We start from the raw sequence: 21,025 nt of genomic DNA on the forward strand, positions 1-21,025 counted from the left end.
GTAGGTATTTTCACATTTTATTTAAATTCTAAACAATACTAAACAGAAACAACACTATCCAAATTCATGACGTTTTTGTTCGCTTCAATCTTCTGATTTCCTGCTTGTTGTCCAGTAGCTGTATTGCTTCCACGTTGCAGTGATTTGGTAAAACTTATTAAATGTTTAAAGGCGAAATCTTAGATAACTTCGTAAACATATTTGCTATCGAGGCTACCGTGTAGTGTAGTACTTGATGGTTTAGTACAACCCCGGGTGGTGTGATCCCCATAAAACCAAATATGTTTTATACATTTGGTGTGACGGCTTTGAGCATAAAAAAAAGAAATTGTGCGAAATGTTGGAAAATGTATTGGATAATTGGAAGAAAATCCCAATTATCAGTACATATTAAATTGCTGTTATACAAGCAAGTGTTGAAACTTATAGAGACACACGGAATTCAATTATGGAGATGTTCCGCGAAAAGTAATATAAATACAAGTTTTCCAGAACAAAATCCCGAGAAGTATTGCAGGTGTACCCAGATACTATAGAACTTAAAACTTACACCGAGGCTTTCAGATACGAACAGTCTCACCAGGAATCAAGAGAATTGCAAAAAGACATGAGGTCTGACTCCCTTCTCATGTAAGTTATTGTAGTAACAATGCAATAAATAAATTTAAAAAATAATTTTATAATAAACTTAGAGGAGTACAAGAACGTAGTTATTTAAGACATCATCTATTTCAACTATTATTTACAACTACAGTAAGAATACAGTAGTATTTCGAATATCACATCAATTCATCAAAATTCGTTGTTCTTTTAATAAACGTGAAACATATTGAGGAGACCGCCTTATAAATTTTATTTTCGATTGTTATTCGACAGCCATCTATCGGATCGCTGTCGTATTATCACCGATGCGTATTCGCCTTGATTTTTTTGCGTTAATTTACGACTTCGAATAATAGGTGGCTCCAGCCACCGAATTAGCATCGTTCCGAATCTGACTAGGCCAAAAATTGTGGATGTTCGTTGACCTTGTGTTAAACGAAATTGATTTACAGGCAGGCCGCTGTCTCTTTAACGAGACATTAGATTGAAATTAATGGACGTTCTAGCTGTAAAACGATTATGTAAATATTAAGAATTTCCGCTTGGTGTTAAAGAGTGGTGACAAGAAGGTATAATATGTCGCATGGTGCCTCCAGTACTTGTCGACATATTTGGATCGTGGATATGAATTAAATTTAGGTCTCCTCAAATTCATCTTAAGTATCTTTCAATTCAATCTCTTGACCTTCGTAACATTAAAATAGACAAGAAGGAGTATAAACAAAGATTGTGAATTAATTTTAGGGGATTCTTTTGTAAAATTCGTAACTTATTGGGCAAAATTGTATATGATATCCTTTATTTTTTCTTTATGCGTTCTCGTACCTATCACTTTTCTGCCATCAAGTTAATCCTATACCGAAGCAATGTCGCCGAGCTTTGTTATGTTGTCAAATAACTTTGTTGTAACAGGTGGGGCAAAAGTCCCGCTATTGTGATTACTATTGTGATTGTGCACCATCTTAGTTATGTGATGTTTAGCTTATTTTCGTTTTAGCCATTGTGTTGTGTAGACGTCCAGTTTTATTATGGATAAATATACGCCACAAGAACGAGCAGAAATAGTGACAATATTTATTGATAATAATCGTCCCATTACTGCCACTCAGCGGAAATTGCGTCAAAAATATCCAGATCGTCCAGTGCCTTATAAAACCTCAATTTATCGCTTACATGCGAATTTTCGACAGCAGACAGACAGATAGTGTTGCAGAGTCTCCAAAAACACCAGTTCAAAGACGTTGTTCCCAGTTACAATGTTCAATTAGTCTAAAAATTGCTACCGAGAGATACTGATCGACGAGTTGAGTACAGTAACGTAATCCTAAGGCTGTCTGGCGAAATTGAAGATTTCTTGTCTAAATTGATAATGAGTGATGAAGCCCATTTTCTTCTCAGTGGCCACTTCAGTAAACAAAACAGTCGGTTTTGGGGAACACAGAATCCTCAAGTAATTCATGTAACATCATTGCATCCACTAAAAACAACTGTATGGTGTGGTATTCATGCTGAAAACATCATTGGTCCCTATTTTTTTGAAAATGACCAAGGTTCAAAAAAAATGACCAGCTACTGTTACTGCTGAACGGTACCAAGACATGATTCGACATTTTTTTGTGCCTGAAATGGAAGAGCAAGGACTAGAGGACATGTGGTTTCAGCAAGATGGGGCCACAGCACACACAGCTCGTTCAACAATACAATTATTGATGGCGTTTTTCCACGAAGACTAATTCCGCAAAGTGGCGATTTAGCAAGGCCAGCCAGGTCTCCGGATTTAACAGGACCAGACTTTTTCTTATGGGGTTTTTTAAAATCAAAATTTTATGTGAATAAGCCTCAAACGATTCAACATCTTAAAGAAAATATTCGTCACGAAATTGAAGAAATTCAGTCACAGATGTTGCAGAAAAACAAATGCAAAGACCAAATAGACTTTTTATGAAAACCGAACTTACTTATCTTTTTTTTTAGCAAATTTATAGGCAATCAAAATAGTAGTGGAACTTTTGCCTCACGTCGTATAACGATAATTTTTCTCTCAACGCTCAGTCCAAACTCATCACCAGTTGCTCATCACAATTTCTTTCAATGTAGTTCAATATTTGCTTAATAACTGCAAAATTACATTTTCGCGCCTGTTATAAACACCTCAGTCTCGACTGTCATAGTTTTTTTATACCATCTTTTATTAGACATACTTAATTTATAAATTAATACATGAAAACTTTTCTTTTTATCATTTTACAATCAGTATGTATTTCCCACATTAAAATTCGATTGAATTAACTTAATCTAAAGTTAATAGTGACACTTTTACAAATCGGTGTGGTGTGGTTCATTTCAATCCTCTGATTTCCTGTGTGGCATCCAGTGTTTCATGTTTTACGGTCAAATATTGGATAGAAAACGTAGATCCATTTGATATAGAGCTCATCGCGCAGTTCTTCATTGGTTACATAGCGGTAGGCATTGGTAATCAATCGAAGAATCTTGTTTTGACAGCGTTGAATGACTACAGTCACTATGAAGTCTTAGTGTAACAGCGTATTTGCATCCCATAAGTACCCTAATAGGCTTTATTATCAACTGATAAATTAATCTTTTTAATTTTTAATATATCCGAGGATATCTTCCAACCAATAAGTACAATTGTTTCAAATTGGAGTCTGATTTGTTCAGTTTTTAGATATGTTTCTAATTTGAGATGGTGCCGAGGTCTGCTTGAGGAATCTGTTAACCCTCGGTTAATATAATTGGGTATATGTCTTGCATAATGACTGTGTCTGCAAATGTTCCAAGTATTATTTCTTTAGTTCTAGGGAAGTATGTGTAGAGCCGAGTCAAAAACAAAATAGGTTTGAATGTGAAACTCTAAATATTCCTTTGAAAATGTACGACTGACAATAATTAATATGCTCGGAACCGTTCTAGTAATCTGATAATTATTATTACATTACTCAAGTAAATTAACTAGGTTTCTTATGTGATATCAGTACCTGGAAAATGCAATTAATAGAGTGAGTACCTAAAATTTGATCACCTCTTGAGGCTATTTGATCAAGTCACCCTGGACTTATTTTTTTCATCCAAATCATAATTAGTAAAAATAATAAGGAGCTGATGCGACGAAAGATGGAAGTCTCAAAACTAAATCAAATTAAAATATTAACGTATAAAGTATGTTCAAAAAGTAACAATATTTTAGGAACCGTATTGCTCATATAGGCATCAATTTGTTTACATTGTTCTTAGATGTTGAAATTATAAGTATTTTGCTACTGTTGATGATTTTTAATTTTTTTATATAAATAATACTTGAGGGGATTTGCATCAATTGTTGCCATAAAATGGTATAAAAGCAACAATGTCTTGAAATATTCAATACTAGGAAATTATCCTCAATATAGTTGAGGCACTGGGGTCAAACCATTTAAAACTCCCTATGACTTTATTTTTAATCAAACTGATGAACGTGATGAAGACGGCTTGATATTTTCTGAATGCGATTCTGATGACAGCAAATATTGGCATTAAACATGCATAATGAGCAGTACTAAAGCAGATAAGAATTTTAATTGAGTATCCTCATATAGAAATATTCGAGACAAGCAGAACGAAATAACTTTCACCGTAGGATATCCGCTTCGTGTATTGTTTCGTACGCTTCTACATCGCAATATTAAGAACAAGGTGAATCCAGGTCAATGACTAGCTAAAACATTATACTTATCGGTATCCCACAACGATATACCGAAGTATTTTCATATTTTAACAACCGTCAACAATGCTATGTAGTTCACACATCAACGTACAACAATAATTAAATAAACAGTTCGGTCAAATCATTGGACTAGAATACAAAAATTAATCTATTCATGTAAGTAACTCCAAATAGCTTTTTTATTCATCATATATTTTGACAACTAGTAAAAATATCTGTATTATGCGTGCGAGTTACACATTGTCGATCAAATCATGAATAAAACTTAAGTTGATTTCGCTGTTCGTTTAACTGTCACAATGCTAAATACTTGTGGATGAATCTTGACTAAGAAATTCGTCGAAAGGGCGAAGAAAAGAACTAAAGTTATAACTAAAAAAATATATTGGTTATTTGGAAGAAATTTAAAATATCCGTACATAATAACGTGCCGCTGTACAAGAAATACTAAAACCTATATGGACTTATGGAGTTCAAATATAGGAATGTTCTACAAGAAGAAATCTCAACACAAGTATTTCAGAAAGGTCTGAGAAGTATTGTGGGTGCACATAGGTATTACAGGAACAATTACTTACACCGAGACATTTGGATTCCAACTGTCATATTGCGTTGATTTGCAACAAGGCAAGTAAATTTCAAACATAGTAATAGCCGGCTTGATGGCGCAGTGGTAAAGGCGATGGGACTGTTGTCCTCCTACTGTTGCAATAGCCGCGGGTTCGAATCCTGCTCGCGCATGGTCGTAAATTTATGTTTGTGATTGTTTAAAATTTGTGAATGTCCCAGGCAAGAGTGTGAAGTCCGACAAGGAAAATGATCCCAGTCGCGCCAGTAATTAGGCTAGGTAAGACCGGATGTCTTCTGAGATGATTTCTAAAGTTGGTCACTCGCCAGTCGGTAGACTTAATGCTGAGGACCGTGGTTCAGAGCCCACGTTAGACCCAGTCCAGATATATATATATATATATATATATATATATATATATAATAATCATATAATAATAAATTAGAAAAATAAATGCTAAATTTGAAATCTTTTGGGACATCATAATGATCTCAGAAAACCAACGTTAAGCTGTAGAAGAGATGACTATTAAAAATAAATTTCAAAAATGATTGTTTTAACAAGCCCAATAAAAGAGTGACAACATTATTCTAGTAGATAAGTAATCACAGTTCTTGTCCTAATATTTCTCACGTTTAACACATGTCATATTAAAACACTGGAAAATTACTATATGATGCTATGGCTAATATTTGTAAGATATCCGGAGTTTGTCTATAAAATAAAAATATCTCAATTGTTAATGGACTATGATGTTTATTACCTTCCACATATCATTTTTCAAAACACAACCTGATTTTGGAATCGCCTTTTTCCTGTGCATTCTCTTTTAGAGTTTCTTCGAGTATTTTCCAAAAAGTGGCAACTTGTCTTGTGGGAATAGGAAGAGGTCACAGGGTATCATGTCAGGTGAATGGGGAATTTGTAATGGATTTAGTGTTGTTTATTATCTGACGTATTATCATGCAAAAGAAACCACAAACCGTTTTTCTACGAGACACCAAGTTGGAGTCACATATTCGCATTGACTGATCAACTCTACTAGCTTCAAACTCTTTGTTACGATATTATGTTTACGATACTACTGACTCCATGCAGACTGCCGCTAATACTTCTAACTAGTATTGGGAACTATCGACTGAAATTGACTATCGACTGTTTAGTAATTGACTACTTTTTACTATCGATTATTTCAGTCCCTATTTTTGGTTCGACTGATTTTACTACTTTTTACCACTGACTGTTTCAGTAGCTATTTTCGGTTCGACTGATTTTGTTACTATTTTTGATTCTACTTGTTTCATTCGACTGATATTAACGTTATGGCTCTGTCGTCCTAGCTGAGACCTTGACAAAAATTTGACCAATTTATGCTTACATAGGTTTATATGTAATATATGTAGTTTTATGATTTTTTTGGTAGCTTACTTGTAAATAACAATATATTGTATATTAATATTATAGCATTTTGTTACAATACGTTAATATAATAGGGTAAAAAGATTAAAATTGTGAATGATAAATAATGATTAGGTACTTGTTTAATTTTTATTGTGTATATTTATTATAGTATATTATTAAAAAATGGAAATTAACACAGTCGTTTTAATAGTATTCAGTAATAATTTTTTTCTTCTTTTTTAAAGTTATTTCGTGAAGGAATTTATACATCTCCGTCTTGCTTATACTACCGTTGGAACGTACCATACATCTTCGTCTGACATCACGAATTGAAAAAAACAGTTGAACCGTACATTTGTAATTACTATTTTCAGTCGCTGGTTTTTTATTTTTCGACTATCGACTGTTTCGACTGTTTTCAGTCTATAGTTCCCAACGCTACTTCTAACGCTTCCAGGCATGACATTTTCTTAAAAATAGCAAATTTCAGACTGTTTGTATACGTAAATCGGTATCTACCAAACAATGACTTGTTTGCAAAATTATTACGCACAGACTATAAAACAGAATGCGATAAAAAGTGATTGATAAATAACTGACAATAAGTTTCCGTTTATTAATAAGTTGTCGATAATTTTTACGAGAAATATGTGGCTACCGATCAATATTTTAGAAGTGATAGTTTAGGTGCAATGTGTTGGCATTACGAATTAGCTCAGACCGTTTCTATTACCAAAAATTGAACATTTACTTTGTTATTATTTACTAAGAGAAAGTCAAAGAACAGAACTGTATAACAAGTAATAATCAAGAAAATTAATATCTGGTAAATACGGAGTGTACTAGTATTACACGTTCTTAATTCCAAGTAAAACTTCACGGCTATTGCAAGTCGTGAACTAACGTTCTCAAGTTGTGAAAGCACCTGATCCCAATTTTTTCTATAATTACAATTTTTCTTTGTATCAATCTCAATGTTTGAGCTTCTTCATTGAACGAATTGCTTGAATTCCTCGTCTTCAAAGGCTCTTCACAGCCTCTTTTACATGTTTTGGCAACGATGCCAAATTCGCCATACCACTCACCACAATTTGATAAGTTATCGAAACATAACTTACTTATAGAGTGAACAGGCCGAATTAATTTATGTTCCTAACAAAAACAGAGAAATAAAAAAGTTACAAAAAAAATGGAATAATTAGTATCAAACATACTTGCAGTTTTAGAGGTAACTAAATTACTAAACAGAAACAATTTTAAAACATCACAGGACCAGTTAATTAATTCAAATTAAACATTTTATCATTTAGCTTCAAGATCCGTACCTTTGCTTCCACCACTTTTTGAAGATAACCTTAGCGGTTAGCAATTGTCGTAATGAACTATTAGGTGCTTGTATAATAGGTCAATTGAAAAGTCCCCGGCCTGACACATAGATGGCGCTACTAAAATTAAATCCATATGTTTTTAGTTAACCCTAACCCTCAAAAGATGCGCGTATAAATTTGACAGCTGTCGGATCACTAGTTTGTGAATCATAGCATTTTGAGTGACGCAACTTTTGTTATTGTGAAAAAAATGGATAAAAAGGAAATTCGCGTGTTGATAAAATATCGCTTTTTGAAAGGAAGAAAATACAGTTGATGCAAAAACTTGGCTTAATGCCGAGTTTCCGGACATTGCCTAACGAAAATCAACCATCCAGGATTAGTATGCTAAGTTTAGACGTGGTGAAATGAGCACCGAAGAAGGTGAAATCCACAAAATGATTTTGAATGACTGTAAATTGATATAGAATTAAATAGCAGACACTCTAAAGATGTCAACTAAACGTGTACATTCACATCATCATTCACGAATATTTGGGTATGAGAAAGCTCTGTGCAAAGTAGGTGCCGCGCGAGATGACTTTTGACCAAAAGCAACAACGAGCTGATGATTCGGAGCAGTGTTTCAAGGTGATCAAGTGTGGTGAAATGAGCACCGAAGAAGGTGAACGCAGTAGACGCCCAAAAGAGGTTGTTATCGACGAAAACATTAAAAAAAATTGAAATTGAAATTGAGTGAAATAGCAAATACTCTAAAGATATCAACTGAACATGATAATCATATCATTCACGAATATTTGGGTATGAGAAAGCTCTATGCAAAGTGGGTGCTGCGCGAGCTCACTTTTGACCAAAAACAATGAGGAGTTGATGATTCGGAGCACTGTTTGAAGAAGATCAAGCGTAATAAACCCGAGTTTTTGGATCGATATGTGACAATAAATCAAACATGGCTCCATCATTTCACTCTGAAGTTCAATCGACAGTCATCCGAGTGGACTGCACACGATGAACCTGCTCCAAAGCGTGGGAAAACGCAACAGTCGGCTGGCAAGCTTATGGCGTCTGTATTTTGGGATGCGAATGGAATAATTTTCATTGACTACCTTGAAAAATAAAGGACCATCAACAGCCACTATTACATAGCGTTATTGGACCGCTTCACCAAGACAATGCATCGTGTCACAAGTCAGTGAAAACGATGGCAAATCCATGAATTGGGCTTCGAATTGCTTCCTCATTCACCGTATTCTCCAGATCCGACCACCAGCGACTATTTCCTGTTCTCAGATCTAAAAAGAATGTTCGCTGGAAAGACATTTTTGTGGAATGAAGAGGTGATCGCCGAAACTGAGGCATTTTTTGAAGCAAAAGACAAATGGTTGGAAATGGTTGGTATATCAACTGATAAGCTCTTTGAAAGTTCTTTGATAACTTGAGCTGGGAACTTTTTCAGCCCTCCAGATCGTTCTTAACCATTGACATCAAAATCGTCACGAGGCATCGTCATAAGTTCCTAAAAGTGTTTTATGAGCTTCGGCAGCAGATTCATTTAAATTGAACAACAAGAATAATGAATTCCGAAAACGTAATTATCATATTATAATAGTCATTAGAGAGACTGAATACTGTTATTTTTATATAGAGACATGTAAAAATCGTGTAATTCAAGAATAGCTTGCAGTGATATTTTGCATATTCACCAATAAATATCACCGATCAAAAACGAAGCAAGCATTCTAGCACATACATTAGTTGATATCAATTGAAAATTAAAATAGGGGACAAATTCTCGTCATTTCCAGGATATTTTGTTATTTTTTGTGCTCCATCTGTAGCAATTAGCAATACCAGCCTTCAAAACATGACGAAAGATAAACAGTGATAGATGAGGGATAATCAGTCTTTTTACAATAAAGCCTAGATAAAAAAATCAGTGGAAGCAAAGCTAATTGTCGGTTTAATCGGGGTAAAACAACGATTGGTTTCGATAGAGCGACGATGTTAGTTCTTTAACAAATATAAAGGAACTTTTTTTCCAATAGTTTTTTTGTCCACGCTGTGAGACTTACCCTAGCGCCCAAGAAGCGCGCTTCCAGCAATTCCTGCTTCCGGGGATCTAGCACCGCATGGAATTGTTCCATCTTCACTTCAGCCCCTGGAAAAAAGCCACGATGATGGGCGATTTCGTAAGAGTATCGAATTTAAAACAAAAAAAATGTATCTTGAAGGAGAGGTGAGATGAGAGGAAATGGGAATTTAATGTATTAATGATTGTTCGTTTTATTCCATAATAATTAAATACAGTCTATCGAAGACAAGCTTTTGCGCGAGAGCGCGAATAGATTTAGGAAAATAGCCCTTTACGAAAATTATTATAGACTAGCGACCCGCCCCGGCTTCGCACGGGTGCAATGCTGATACTAAATTAAATACACTACAGAAAAAATATGAACGTTGTATATAAAAACATAGCGGCCCGCTCCGACTTTGCACGGGCATAAAATATATATGCCTATGTCACTCAATGAAAACATGATTAAAATCGATCCAGTATTTTTGGTTCATTCATTACTGCCCTTGGCCTGCACGCATTAAATTTGGAGTAAAACAATTCCTCTTCCCCTATACTTACTATGAAGATTTCCTGCTATCTTTGGAATATCTAAATTCATACAATTTTTATTACATTACACATTTTTAAACGCAAATTTTAAATTTGTAATATCTCCGAAAATATTTGTTTAATTTACATGCTGTAAGGAACCATATTGATCTATATTAATTGCACACTGTATTTAAGGTACTTAATTCGATAAGGATTAATGCCGTATTGCTTAAAATAGCTTCGTAAATAAGCCATTTTCTCACGTAAAAAGTAAACAATAAAAATGGTTAATGTGGGTTATCCCTAAAAGATAAACATATACCATCGCGGACTTTTTTGTAGACCTTTTTATGGTGTACAATACTGTAGTACATTAATTTGATCTAACTCGTAGGGTTAGGCAGCGTTTTTGCTAATTGCTAAATAAGCCTAAAAAAATAGGTTAATTTACGACATCACGTTAGAAACCTCTAAAATTAGCAATGTTGCCTTAGTATATTGTGCATGTATTATACATATAAACCTTCCTCTTGAATCACTCTATCTATTGAAAAAAACCGCATCAAAATCCGTTGCGTAGTTTTAAAGATTTAAGCGCACATAGGGATATAGGGACAGAAAAGGCGACTTTGTTTTATACTATGTAGTGATAATTAAATACAGTCTATCGAAGATAAGCTTTTGCGCGAGAGCGCGAATAGATTTAGGAAAATCGCCTTTTATGAAAATTATTATAGATAGCACAACTAAACACACATACACATAAGATGGGGATATGAGCCCAAATCAGCAGCCCGTCATTAAGAATTGGTTCTAGTTTTCGAAATATTCTATAAATACATTGTATTACTATTTTTGACCATTAATGATCATTTATAGAATTATAAAGTATAAATCAGAAAGGAACAGAAGTTGAATGGAGTATTTTATACTGCTTGGGATCTGTTTCACGCATTAGGGTCCAACGGCAATCGCTTCACCATGCCTTTGTCCCAAAATCCTTGGCATCGCCTTTCGATTTTCGCTTCTTGCCGTAGCCCAAGTTTTGTGGGAAAAATTCAAGATGTGAATACAGAACATGTACCTGGACAAGTTGGCAATAGATCACTCAATCAGTACGTGTGCAGAAGTAAACTGGCTTCGACACTATATACTATGCCATTTTTTTGCATCTATACTAACGATATTCATCGAGCAGAAGTAGCAATCAACTGGATGATTTTTTTTTCATTTCTGATGTCTATCCGTAACGTTGGCACAGAAAATGAAAAGTATACATTTTTCACCAAGTGATCAATTGTACACCTTTGTTCTGCATACGTTACAAAACAATTTCGGTACCCATGGCTTGGCAGTGCTTCCTACAACATAATCGCACCTTCAAATACGCATCTGTGAGCGCATTTGTCATGATTCTGCCACGTTATCGAGCATATAAAATCCACAAACGTAACAAAATACTTAAAATCGCCTTTGCAACGTGGTCCCTACCTTTTCACACGTTCCGAACCAGAATGAAGGCACAGAATTATGTTGCAAATGATGTTTAATGCAACGTCACTATAAGAGCTGATAACCCGTATAAGAGTGCAGTGCTGCCACCACGCGCGAACTTGAAAACTAGAACCAATCTTGCCACACGGATTGATAATCTGAGTTCAGGGCATCAAATAACGTTAAGAATCGTTCTCTCTGCTCGAGTCGAAGAAAAGTTGATCCGGATTTGTAAACTTATCTAATTGTAATAATATCACGGGTACTCAATTACTATCTGTCGCGTATAAGAGTATCAAAGTAATTATATTTATTTTAAGATTATATTATTGTATTCTACTTAAATTATATACAAAATAGTTACATTTCCGAGGTCTTTTGTGTGTGTACAAAAAACGTTACAGAACATCGAATGACATGTGTATGCAAGTTACATAATTTATCCGACTACGATACTCATTGCATTCGGTACTGCACGTATAATTGAATGATAACTTAATGCGAACGTCACGACAGCCTGCAAATCAGCTAGAAGTCACTCAAACAATACACAAAAGGGATTTTCTATTACGAGTTGAACCGAACCAAATCTAACGCTGACCCATGATTTCTTGCATACCCTGTAAGTTTTATCCTGTAACTATGTCTATTTATTTTGAGGTTATTTTATCGGATTCTACTTAAAATTATATACAAAATAGTTACATTTTCCAGGTCTTTTGTAGGTGTACAAAAAAGGTTCAAGAATATCGAATGACAAGTGTATTCAAGTTACATAATTTATCAGACTACGATACTCATTGCAATCGGTACTGCATTTTATCTAACAAAACGTTTGTAGGTTTGAGGAACTGCACATATAATTGAATGATAAGTTAATGCGAACGTCATGACAGCTTGCAAATCAGCTAGAAGTGACCCAAATAATACACGAAAAGGATTTTCTATTACGAGTTGAACCGAACCAAATCCAACTCTGACCCATGCTTCCTTGCTTACCCTGCAAATGTTATTCTTGACAGCAATCATGTGTTAAAGATATGATTTAAATAAATAAATTCATTGTTGTCTACTTTATATATGAAATAAATGTAAGTCATATAGTTAATACTATACTCTAAAATTTATCAGACAGTATATACTCTAAAATAGATAATAAAATTGAGCCGTTAGTACAAGACTAACAAAATTTGGCGATACCGTCAACCAGAAAATAAAACATATTTTCTATTAGAGTAATAAAAATAACATATCTAATGCTGTCTGTTATTTTACCAACACAGATCAGACCGTATTTGAATATTTTTCATAAATGTGACCTTTTATAATAACCATGTCAAAGTGTCAAGCCATCACGTGATTTAGTTTGTGAATGACGGTCATTTAAATTCAACAGTTTTTTGCAACAATAGAACAAGCTATAATACTGATAAAATATTCTAATGACAAGAACACAAACGACAGTATTAAAACTGAGCTCAAAAAGGTTTCTAAAAACTTTATATATCCACATATGCCAAAATATAAAAGCTTAGGATGTATAATTTTAAAGTTTAGCAGTGACAAACAATTAGAGTGCAAAAACTGGATGATATTATGATCATTTTTATATCAACTCGATTGGCTCTAAAAAATTCAGCAATTATCTATTAAAGTATCAATTTAATACTAAATTGAAGAAGAGCACAACATAACAAACATACAGGACAACATGATAATATCAAATATAATGATTAATTTGAATAAAATTCTTACTATAACATTTATAATGTTATAGATAGGTTTGAGTGCTTCACAAGACACTGTGCTCTACGCCCAATATTTGAATTTTAGCAATTAAAGAAACTTTAATTAACTAACTGAAAACCTGATGTATTAAAAGTAAATGAAATAGAATGTGAATCTGGACTTACGAGCTTGGTAAAAACATAGTTCAGGATGTCAGGAAGATAATCTAGGTAAATTGTTGATTAGGTATAAAGAAAACTCTAATATTTTACACCGTAACATCGTTTTTCTAACATCTGTATTTTTATAGATGTATGACGGTATATTTGCCAATAATGTAAATTAGTTCTTAGGCCCACTTGGACATCTGAAAAGCAATTTTGGGATATTATTTGGGATAAAGCTTAGTGTAAATGTCCTCAGAGGTTTCACAACAAAATGTGACATGCCATTGTCGATGCTGTATTGATATCTATTACTTCTATTACTTAAATTAAACAATCCAACGCGTGTTCAATCCCTCCTCTATATATGTTATGTAATACGGCCTTGTTTTGAAAAACACCCCTAATCCATGGTTTAAGGTGTAAGGCTACCAAAGGTGGATTGAAGTTTAAAAGCAAATTAATAATATTTGGTTTCAAACCCTTTCACATACCAGGCGTACCGAAAAGTAATTATCAATGTTTCAGATGTCCCTAGGATTAAGTATGTAATGTTATGATTTAACATATATGTCATTATATTCTACTGAATCAGGCTTCAGAGCATCGTCATACATGTATATCTCTTTGAAAATGTCAAGTTTCGTGCTTCAAAACCTGTATTTGAGACACCCATTATTTTACTTATTTAATCAAAAGAAAAAAGCCATACTTTGCTGGTAGAAACTTAAAAACATATGAGCCGCAGTGATTTCGATGTGTAATACAAAAAGCGTTCTGGTAGACCGAAAAATATAACGTACTGCAAGAGTTATCGGATGAAGACCTAACCCAAACTCAAAATAAATGACAGAAGCGTTAAGTATAACCCAAGAAACGATTAGCGACCGATTACGAGCAATGGGAAAAATCCATTTATGTCCATGAAATGCTGCTTGAAAGATATGCTCGGAAGTCATTTCTGCATCGAATAGTGATTCCAAGGCCAAATCGTTTAGGTTACAATATTATGCTCTGTATTTGGTGGGACCCTCTGGTCGTGGTTTATTAAGAACTTTTGAAACCTGGTAAAACAGTTAATAGTGATCGTTACCAACAACAAATGATCAATTTGAACCACGCATTGACCGAAAAACGTCCAGAACGGGCCCGAAGATACGGTAAAGTGATTTTGCAACACGAAAGAAGTGTTGGATGGGACATAGCCTGCGGCACTCCAGACTTTGCCCCCTCCAACTATCAACTTTTTTGAGTCAAGGGGGCCCGCGCTTGCAAAGCAGCACTTCGACAATTTCGAAAAGTTAGAAAATTGATCGATGAATGGTTTTGCTGAAAGGACAGACAGTTCTTTGGGACGGCATCTATAAATGACTTTGAATGTGGCCAATAAAATACGAGAAATTGATTTTGTCTGATCACAGCAAATATTAAAATATACTAAAATCCTATCTGGTTAAATAATATAGACATATTCCCTGGCACAGAATTGCCTAGGGGTCAATTATAATAAAAAGGTTGAGTACTTATTAGTTTATATTTAATATTTATTTAGAAAGCGTGAATTAATTTGTTTTTAAGTATCACAGGATTATTGAGAGGTAAGATTTACAAAAAAAAAAACAAATAAAAAATACAATCCCCCCATCGATAAGTCGCCCGCCCGCAAAACAACATGGCGGCCGGAAATATTTCGTTTTCTGCACTACAACATACAATTCCGCTTCAAGATGACGTCACGGGGCGATCTCGCGTGCCGTGTCAACATTGATCGGGTTCTGTGGGTGGTTTTTGCCGCCGAACCAACCCAACCCGCTGACTCCCCCCGCCCCACGTCCCCGATCCCGACAAACGGTGGAGGGACCACCGTGGGGAGCGGGAGGGGGTCGACGGTCGGGCGGATGCCTCCGCCGCCCACCCCCACGCCCCGTAACCCCGGCAATTACGGCCTCCAGATGGAGCCACTGAAAATTGAAAAAGTTTCGACCCGGGCAACACCCAACATTCAAATGTATCAAAAAGGACAATGCTGCGGAACGGTGGTGGCGGTGGAGTAAGAGCGGTAGTGGTGGTGGTGGTGGTGGGGGGGACGCCGGGGAGTTTAACGGACGGAAAGGGGTAAGGGCGAAGAAAGGGCGGGGAGATGGCTGAGAGTTGCTGTTGCTAAATGTGAGCCGGCATTGATTTAACCAGAGATATTTTAAATTATATTTTCTAGGCAGTTAAATTGATGTATCTCAAGGTTGGAGATGCTTCAACACCTAGCTGTATCAGGCTTCAACCGTTTATAATATAAATGGAACTAAGTTTCTATGAATATATCTCCATATCGCGTCAGTTAAATCTAAACCATGGATTTCAAAATATAAAAAAAAAACTATTCGGTCCAAAGTTCAGAAAACAAGTTGCTCCTTGATTGAACTATAGCTTCTTATAATCCTCAACATGATAAAAAAAGCATATTTTAACTTCAAACTATATCAGAAACATCAACAAGGGCACAAGATTGATTGATTCAGTTATTGGTTTAGTCTCCCCCACAGGAACAGGTCAATCGAAAAGTCCCCAGCCCGACACATAGATGGCGCTACTTGAATTAAATCCTCTTTAATTGATATTAAATGAAATAATAAATATATAAATTAAATTTAAATAAAAAAATACAGTTGAAGCAAAAACTTGGCTTGATGCCGTGTTTCCGGACGCTGCCCCATGAAAATCAATCATCAAGGATTGGTATGCTAAGTTTAGACGTGGTGAAATGAGCACCGAAGACGGTGAAGGCAGTGGACGCCCAAAAGAGGTTGTTACCGACGAAAACATTTAAAAAATCCACAAAAAGATTTTGAATGACCGTAAATTGAACCTGAATGAAATAGCAGACACTCTAAAGACAAGCTGAAAGCTCTGTGCAAAGTGGGTGCCGAGCGAGGTCACTTTTGACCAAAAACAACGAGTTGATGATTCGGAGCAGTGTTTGAACATGATCAAACGTAACAAACCTGAGTTTTTGCGTCGATATGTGACAATGGATGAAACATGGTTCCATCATTTCACTCCGAAGTCCAAGAAGAAGAAGAAGAGTGGACTGCGTACGATGAACCCGCTCCAAAGCGTGAGAAAACGCAACAGTCGGCTGGCAAGGTTATGGCGTCCGTATTTTGAGATGCACATGGAGTAATTTTCATTGACTACCTTGAAAAAGAAAGGACCATCAACAGCGACTATTATATAGCGTTATTGGATCGTTTGAAGGACGAAATCATCAAATTCAATCGCATTTGAAGAAAAAGAAAGTGTTGTGTCACCAAGATAATGCACCGTGTCACAAGTCAGTGAAAACCATGGCAAAAATCCATGAATTGGGCTTCGAATTTCTTCCTCATCCACCGTATTCTCCAGATCTGGCCCCCAGCGACCATTTTCTGTTCTTAGATCTCAAAATAATGCTCGCTGGGAAGAAATTTTCGGCGAATGAAGAGGTGATCGCCGAAACTGAGGCCTATTTTGAAGCAAAAGACAAATCATACTACAAAAATGGTATCGAAAAGTTGAAGGGTCGCTATAATCAGTGAATCACCCTTGAAGAGAATTATGTTGAATAAAAAAAAATATTTTGCCAAAAAAATGTGTTTTACTATGGTAGGGGACTGTTAAATTGACTTCATAGTATTAATTGACTACACTGCTGTTTATTATAGTATTATAATAAAACTATTGTTATTATTTAGAACAGCTGAATAATTTTAATTAAATAGATTATTGAAACTATTTTCCTTCAATATAGTTGAAAATAGTAACTAATAATATGAACGCATTAAACAACTTTGCTAACCGAATAGTTTCAAAATCGTCGAAATCTCCATCTTTGCCACGCCCAATCGGTTTTAAAAGCGCGTTGTGTCACCACCGGTCGGAAAAATTGGAATGTAGAGACAACGACAGCAGGAGTAGCAACAGCAGCAACAACAGCACAATCGACAAGGGACGCGTAACCTTCAGGTCTCCGCCCACGATTCTCCTTGTCTGTTTCCTGCATTCTGTCGTCTGCAAGATACGTTCACGTGTGTTTCTGTGTAATCGACGCTATACCGAACGAGCTGCCAAGAAAAATAATCATGTACGCTCTCAAAACAATTACTTCAAATAAACAGAAAAAAAACGGTATAATTTCTCATGACTTATCCAACTTTTAATTTTAGGTTACGTTATTCAATTCTTTTTAAATCTTTTATTTTAGAATCATATCTTATAATTTAGACCAGCAATAAAATGCTGTTACTGGACAACTTATTAAACAAACCTGTAGCATCGGTAACAATTTAAAAAGTTTTGTTAAAACAAAGTCTGAAAAATCGAGAAGTTGTAAGTAATAGTTGTAGTTAAAACTTTTTGAGGTTCTCAGGTGCAATACATTTCTTCTGGTATAGGAAAAATTGGTCTGAGTATGTCGTAGTTTTTCCCTTCCTTTTTACAGTAGGACGTAGTAAGATGCAGCGTACAGCGTTAAAAAGGACATGGATCAAGATCATAGAAAACTATCTGAAAAATAAGAGACTAACTTTATCGAAGACTGCTGTTGCTGTTAGATATTTAGTGAAAAATATGCGTGCGAAAAGTAATCAACACTGTGGGTACCAACAAGAGCGTATTACTTACGACATTGCTTGATGATAATGAGGAATAATTGGTAAATAAAACGAAATATGAATATAGTAATTGTGATCAGAACTAATAAAAATAAACATAACATTGATAATATTAAATAAATCATAAGTAAATTATTAATGCTTTCTTGCTTTCTTAAACTCAAGGGTCTTTTTTGGAACGTTATTAATCATCAAATAAAAATTCAAATATAATTATCTCAATAAAGCTATCTGTTAGGTTATTGGATGAATCTCATCATTAAATCATTGAGATCTCAAAAATAACAATCTTGCCACTTTCTTGAGTGGAAACGATGACATAAGCAATCCGATGAAGATAAAACCCCGTGATTCTACAATGCCAAAATTGTATAAATTCCTCTAGAACCACCCTGTTGGTTGTTGGTAAAGAGCTATTTCTATTTTGATTAAAATTTCAATGTCTCAACCTACTGACCTCTAATGTATTTATCTTTGATTACGTATACAAATTCCCATTTCATCATATGCCGGTGATCCAGGAATTTATTGAACAACCATTTAAAAAATACGAAATAATAAAGCAATAAAATATTGTTATTGTTAATTGTGCCTGAATCTCCGGATATCTTTAAAACTAGACGAAATAATTAAAACTAATATTTCTATAATTATACTCCTCAAGGCAGCTTTGATTGCAGAAGTGAGGGATATTTAACATGAATTAAAACTAATTTCTTTTCAAGGCAGCTTCAATGAAGCTTCAAATAAAAAATAATCCTTTAAAACTAATTTATAGCCCTCATATATCTAAAATTGTATGAGACGAAATAATTAAAACTAATATTTCGATAATTATACTCTTCAAGGCAGCTTTGATTACAGATGTGAGATTTAACACAAAGTTCCGAAGGATACAAGAAAACTGCACTTTTGATCCAAAATCAAGTAGAAATATTCGCGTTAGTTAACACGAACATTTATTGTATGAAAATCCGCCAGTAATTTTTCAAACTCCCATAAAAATTGAAACGTTCTCTCTTGCATCGTTAAAGTTTCAGGCCCCGTTTGTTTGCGCGTTTATCTCGCCATAACGGATGCCGATGAATACGACCAGAGGCCGATCGGCGACGACACCCCAGCGGGTCGGCAACAAGTGTCGACGAAAAAAGTCGGGCCGAAATCAGAACCAGCGCCGCGGGCGGCCATCCCACGTAACGACGCCTCAGATGAGCATCGAGGCGGCGGTGGTCGCCCTCGGGAGCGGTCGTATCGCTCCGGTTTTACTCTACATTTCCTGTCGTTCGGCCTCGGTTGACGACGACTGACGCCGATTCCGAAGATGGAGGGCGAGATAGGGCGTAGCGTTCGGGGACGGTTTCTGATTGAATCGAGGGAGTATTAGGAACTTTTAAGGGCTCGGCCTGTCTTTCGTTCAGAATACCGGTCTATTAAAGTACTATAATGATTTAATCGCTATGTTTAACGTGTTTTCTAGGACTGTGAACGAGTTTAATTGCCAGAAAATTTAACAGATGGCGTTATTCACGCTAATAACGGACAGTTATGTAACTATTTCTTGAATTTTGAGCTGAATCGCTGTGTAATGTTCACAATGCCGATACTGTGTTTTACGGAACGTGTGATCACCAGTACAAATGTTTTAAAAGTGTATCTTAGTGCATTTGACATCTTTGAAGATACGGAATTACAAACTCTACTGGATGAAAAATTGTCACAAGAGCTTGTAGCAGAGTCAAGAATTTTAGAAAGTTGTGTTCTAAGCTGTGAGGAAATACATTGCTTTCCAAGGGACTCAGCTGTAGCTCATAAACAAACTATTATGTTTTATTTTCATATTATTTTCATCCGGATGATTAGAGTTTGAAATGTAGAAAAGCGTTGCTTAAGAAGACACTATTAATATGAGAAATTTAAATACTAAAGTTTTTACAGAATCGGTCGAATATGTTGCTTTTGATGCAACTTTATCAATCAAGAAGGAAAATATGAAGATATACGTGGTAGTTTCTACCTCTACTTTAGCCCAACACTTTTACAAATCCCAACCACTATACCAATAGACTCAACAAGAAATAAATGCAAATATAAGACGTAAGAAGATTGGGAGGAATGGGTCTCGATAGTTCTTAAGTAAGATCACAACAATGCGCCAACTTTGCTTTACAAGACTATACAATTTAAAAACAATTAAAGACATTTTAAAAGAAAACCTAAGCTGATTATTGCACAAATAAAAATTACTAGTTCCTTTATTTATTTTTCCACAAATAAGCGTTAAAGTGTTTCTTTGAAAAATACAAATTAAAACAAACCAAACGTGTATTTTATTAATTTTATATAGAAGTAATAAATATTAAACAGGAAAAATCGTCCTAACAAATTAATAGCTACAAAAAATATGAAAATGGGGACAAGCCACTGCCTATAAAAATGAAACTTTTTAATCAATATCTAAAAATACCATAATTTATTTGACAGAAAGTCTAGTTCTCCTGGTTTACGTATAGTCTAACCAATAAAACAGCCAATGCACGTCATCAAAATATATAACGCCAACACGTCGCAATGTTGTGTCCAATTGGGCTTTTGGTTTACAACGTTTTCCAGTTTATAACCTCTAATTATTATCACTAACGTTTTGAAGAATTTTGTTGACATTTGACAACAGGGCCGACCAGTACGCACACAAGATTGATTCGGTTACGTGTTCCATGCGGTAACATTCTGTCTCATTTTAATTAGGGTAAAAACAGAAAGA

At 35.1% G+C, this 21,025-nt stretch overlaps 1 protein-coding gene across 13 annotated transcripts in view; it reads right to left on the reverse strand.

The window, feature by feature from the left end:
- Positions 1-21,025, reverse strand: part of Tlk (Tousled-like kinase) — a 207,118-nt gene that overhangs the window by 119,524 nt on the left and 66,569 nt on the right. For 7 of the 13 annotated variants that reach the window (XM_076410062.1, XM_076410059.1, XM_076410058.1 and 4 more), the window contains one exon: positions 9,697-9,782. The exons of 5 other annotated variants lie outside the window; for them this stretch is intronic. In XM_076410062.1, the coding sequence (XP_076266177.1) occupies positions 9,697-9,782 (86 nt within the window). Of the gene's footprint in view, positions 1-9,696; positions 9,783-21,025 lie in introns of those variants that run through there. One more of the 13 variants, XM_076410076.1, reaches the window with a different exon arrangement.

This window comes from Rhynchophorus ferrugineus, unplaced genomic scaffold (genome assembly GCF_030347505.1).
Source record: "Rhynchophorus ferrugineus isolate W39M unplaced genomic scaffold, kcgeb_rfMv2 rfM7, whole genome shotgun sequence".
NCBI classification, from domain to species: Eukaryota; Metazoa; Arthropoda; class Insecta; order Coleoptera; family Curculionidae; genus Rhynchophorus; species Rhynchophorus ferrugineus.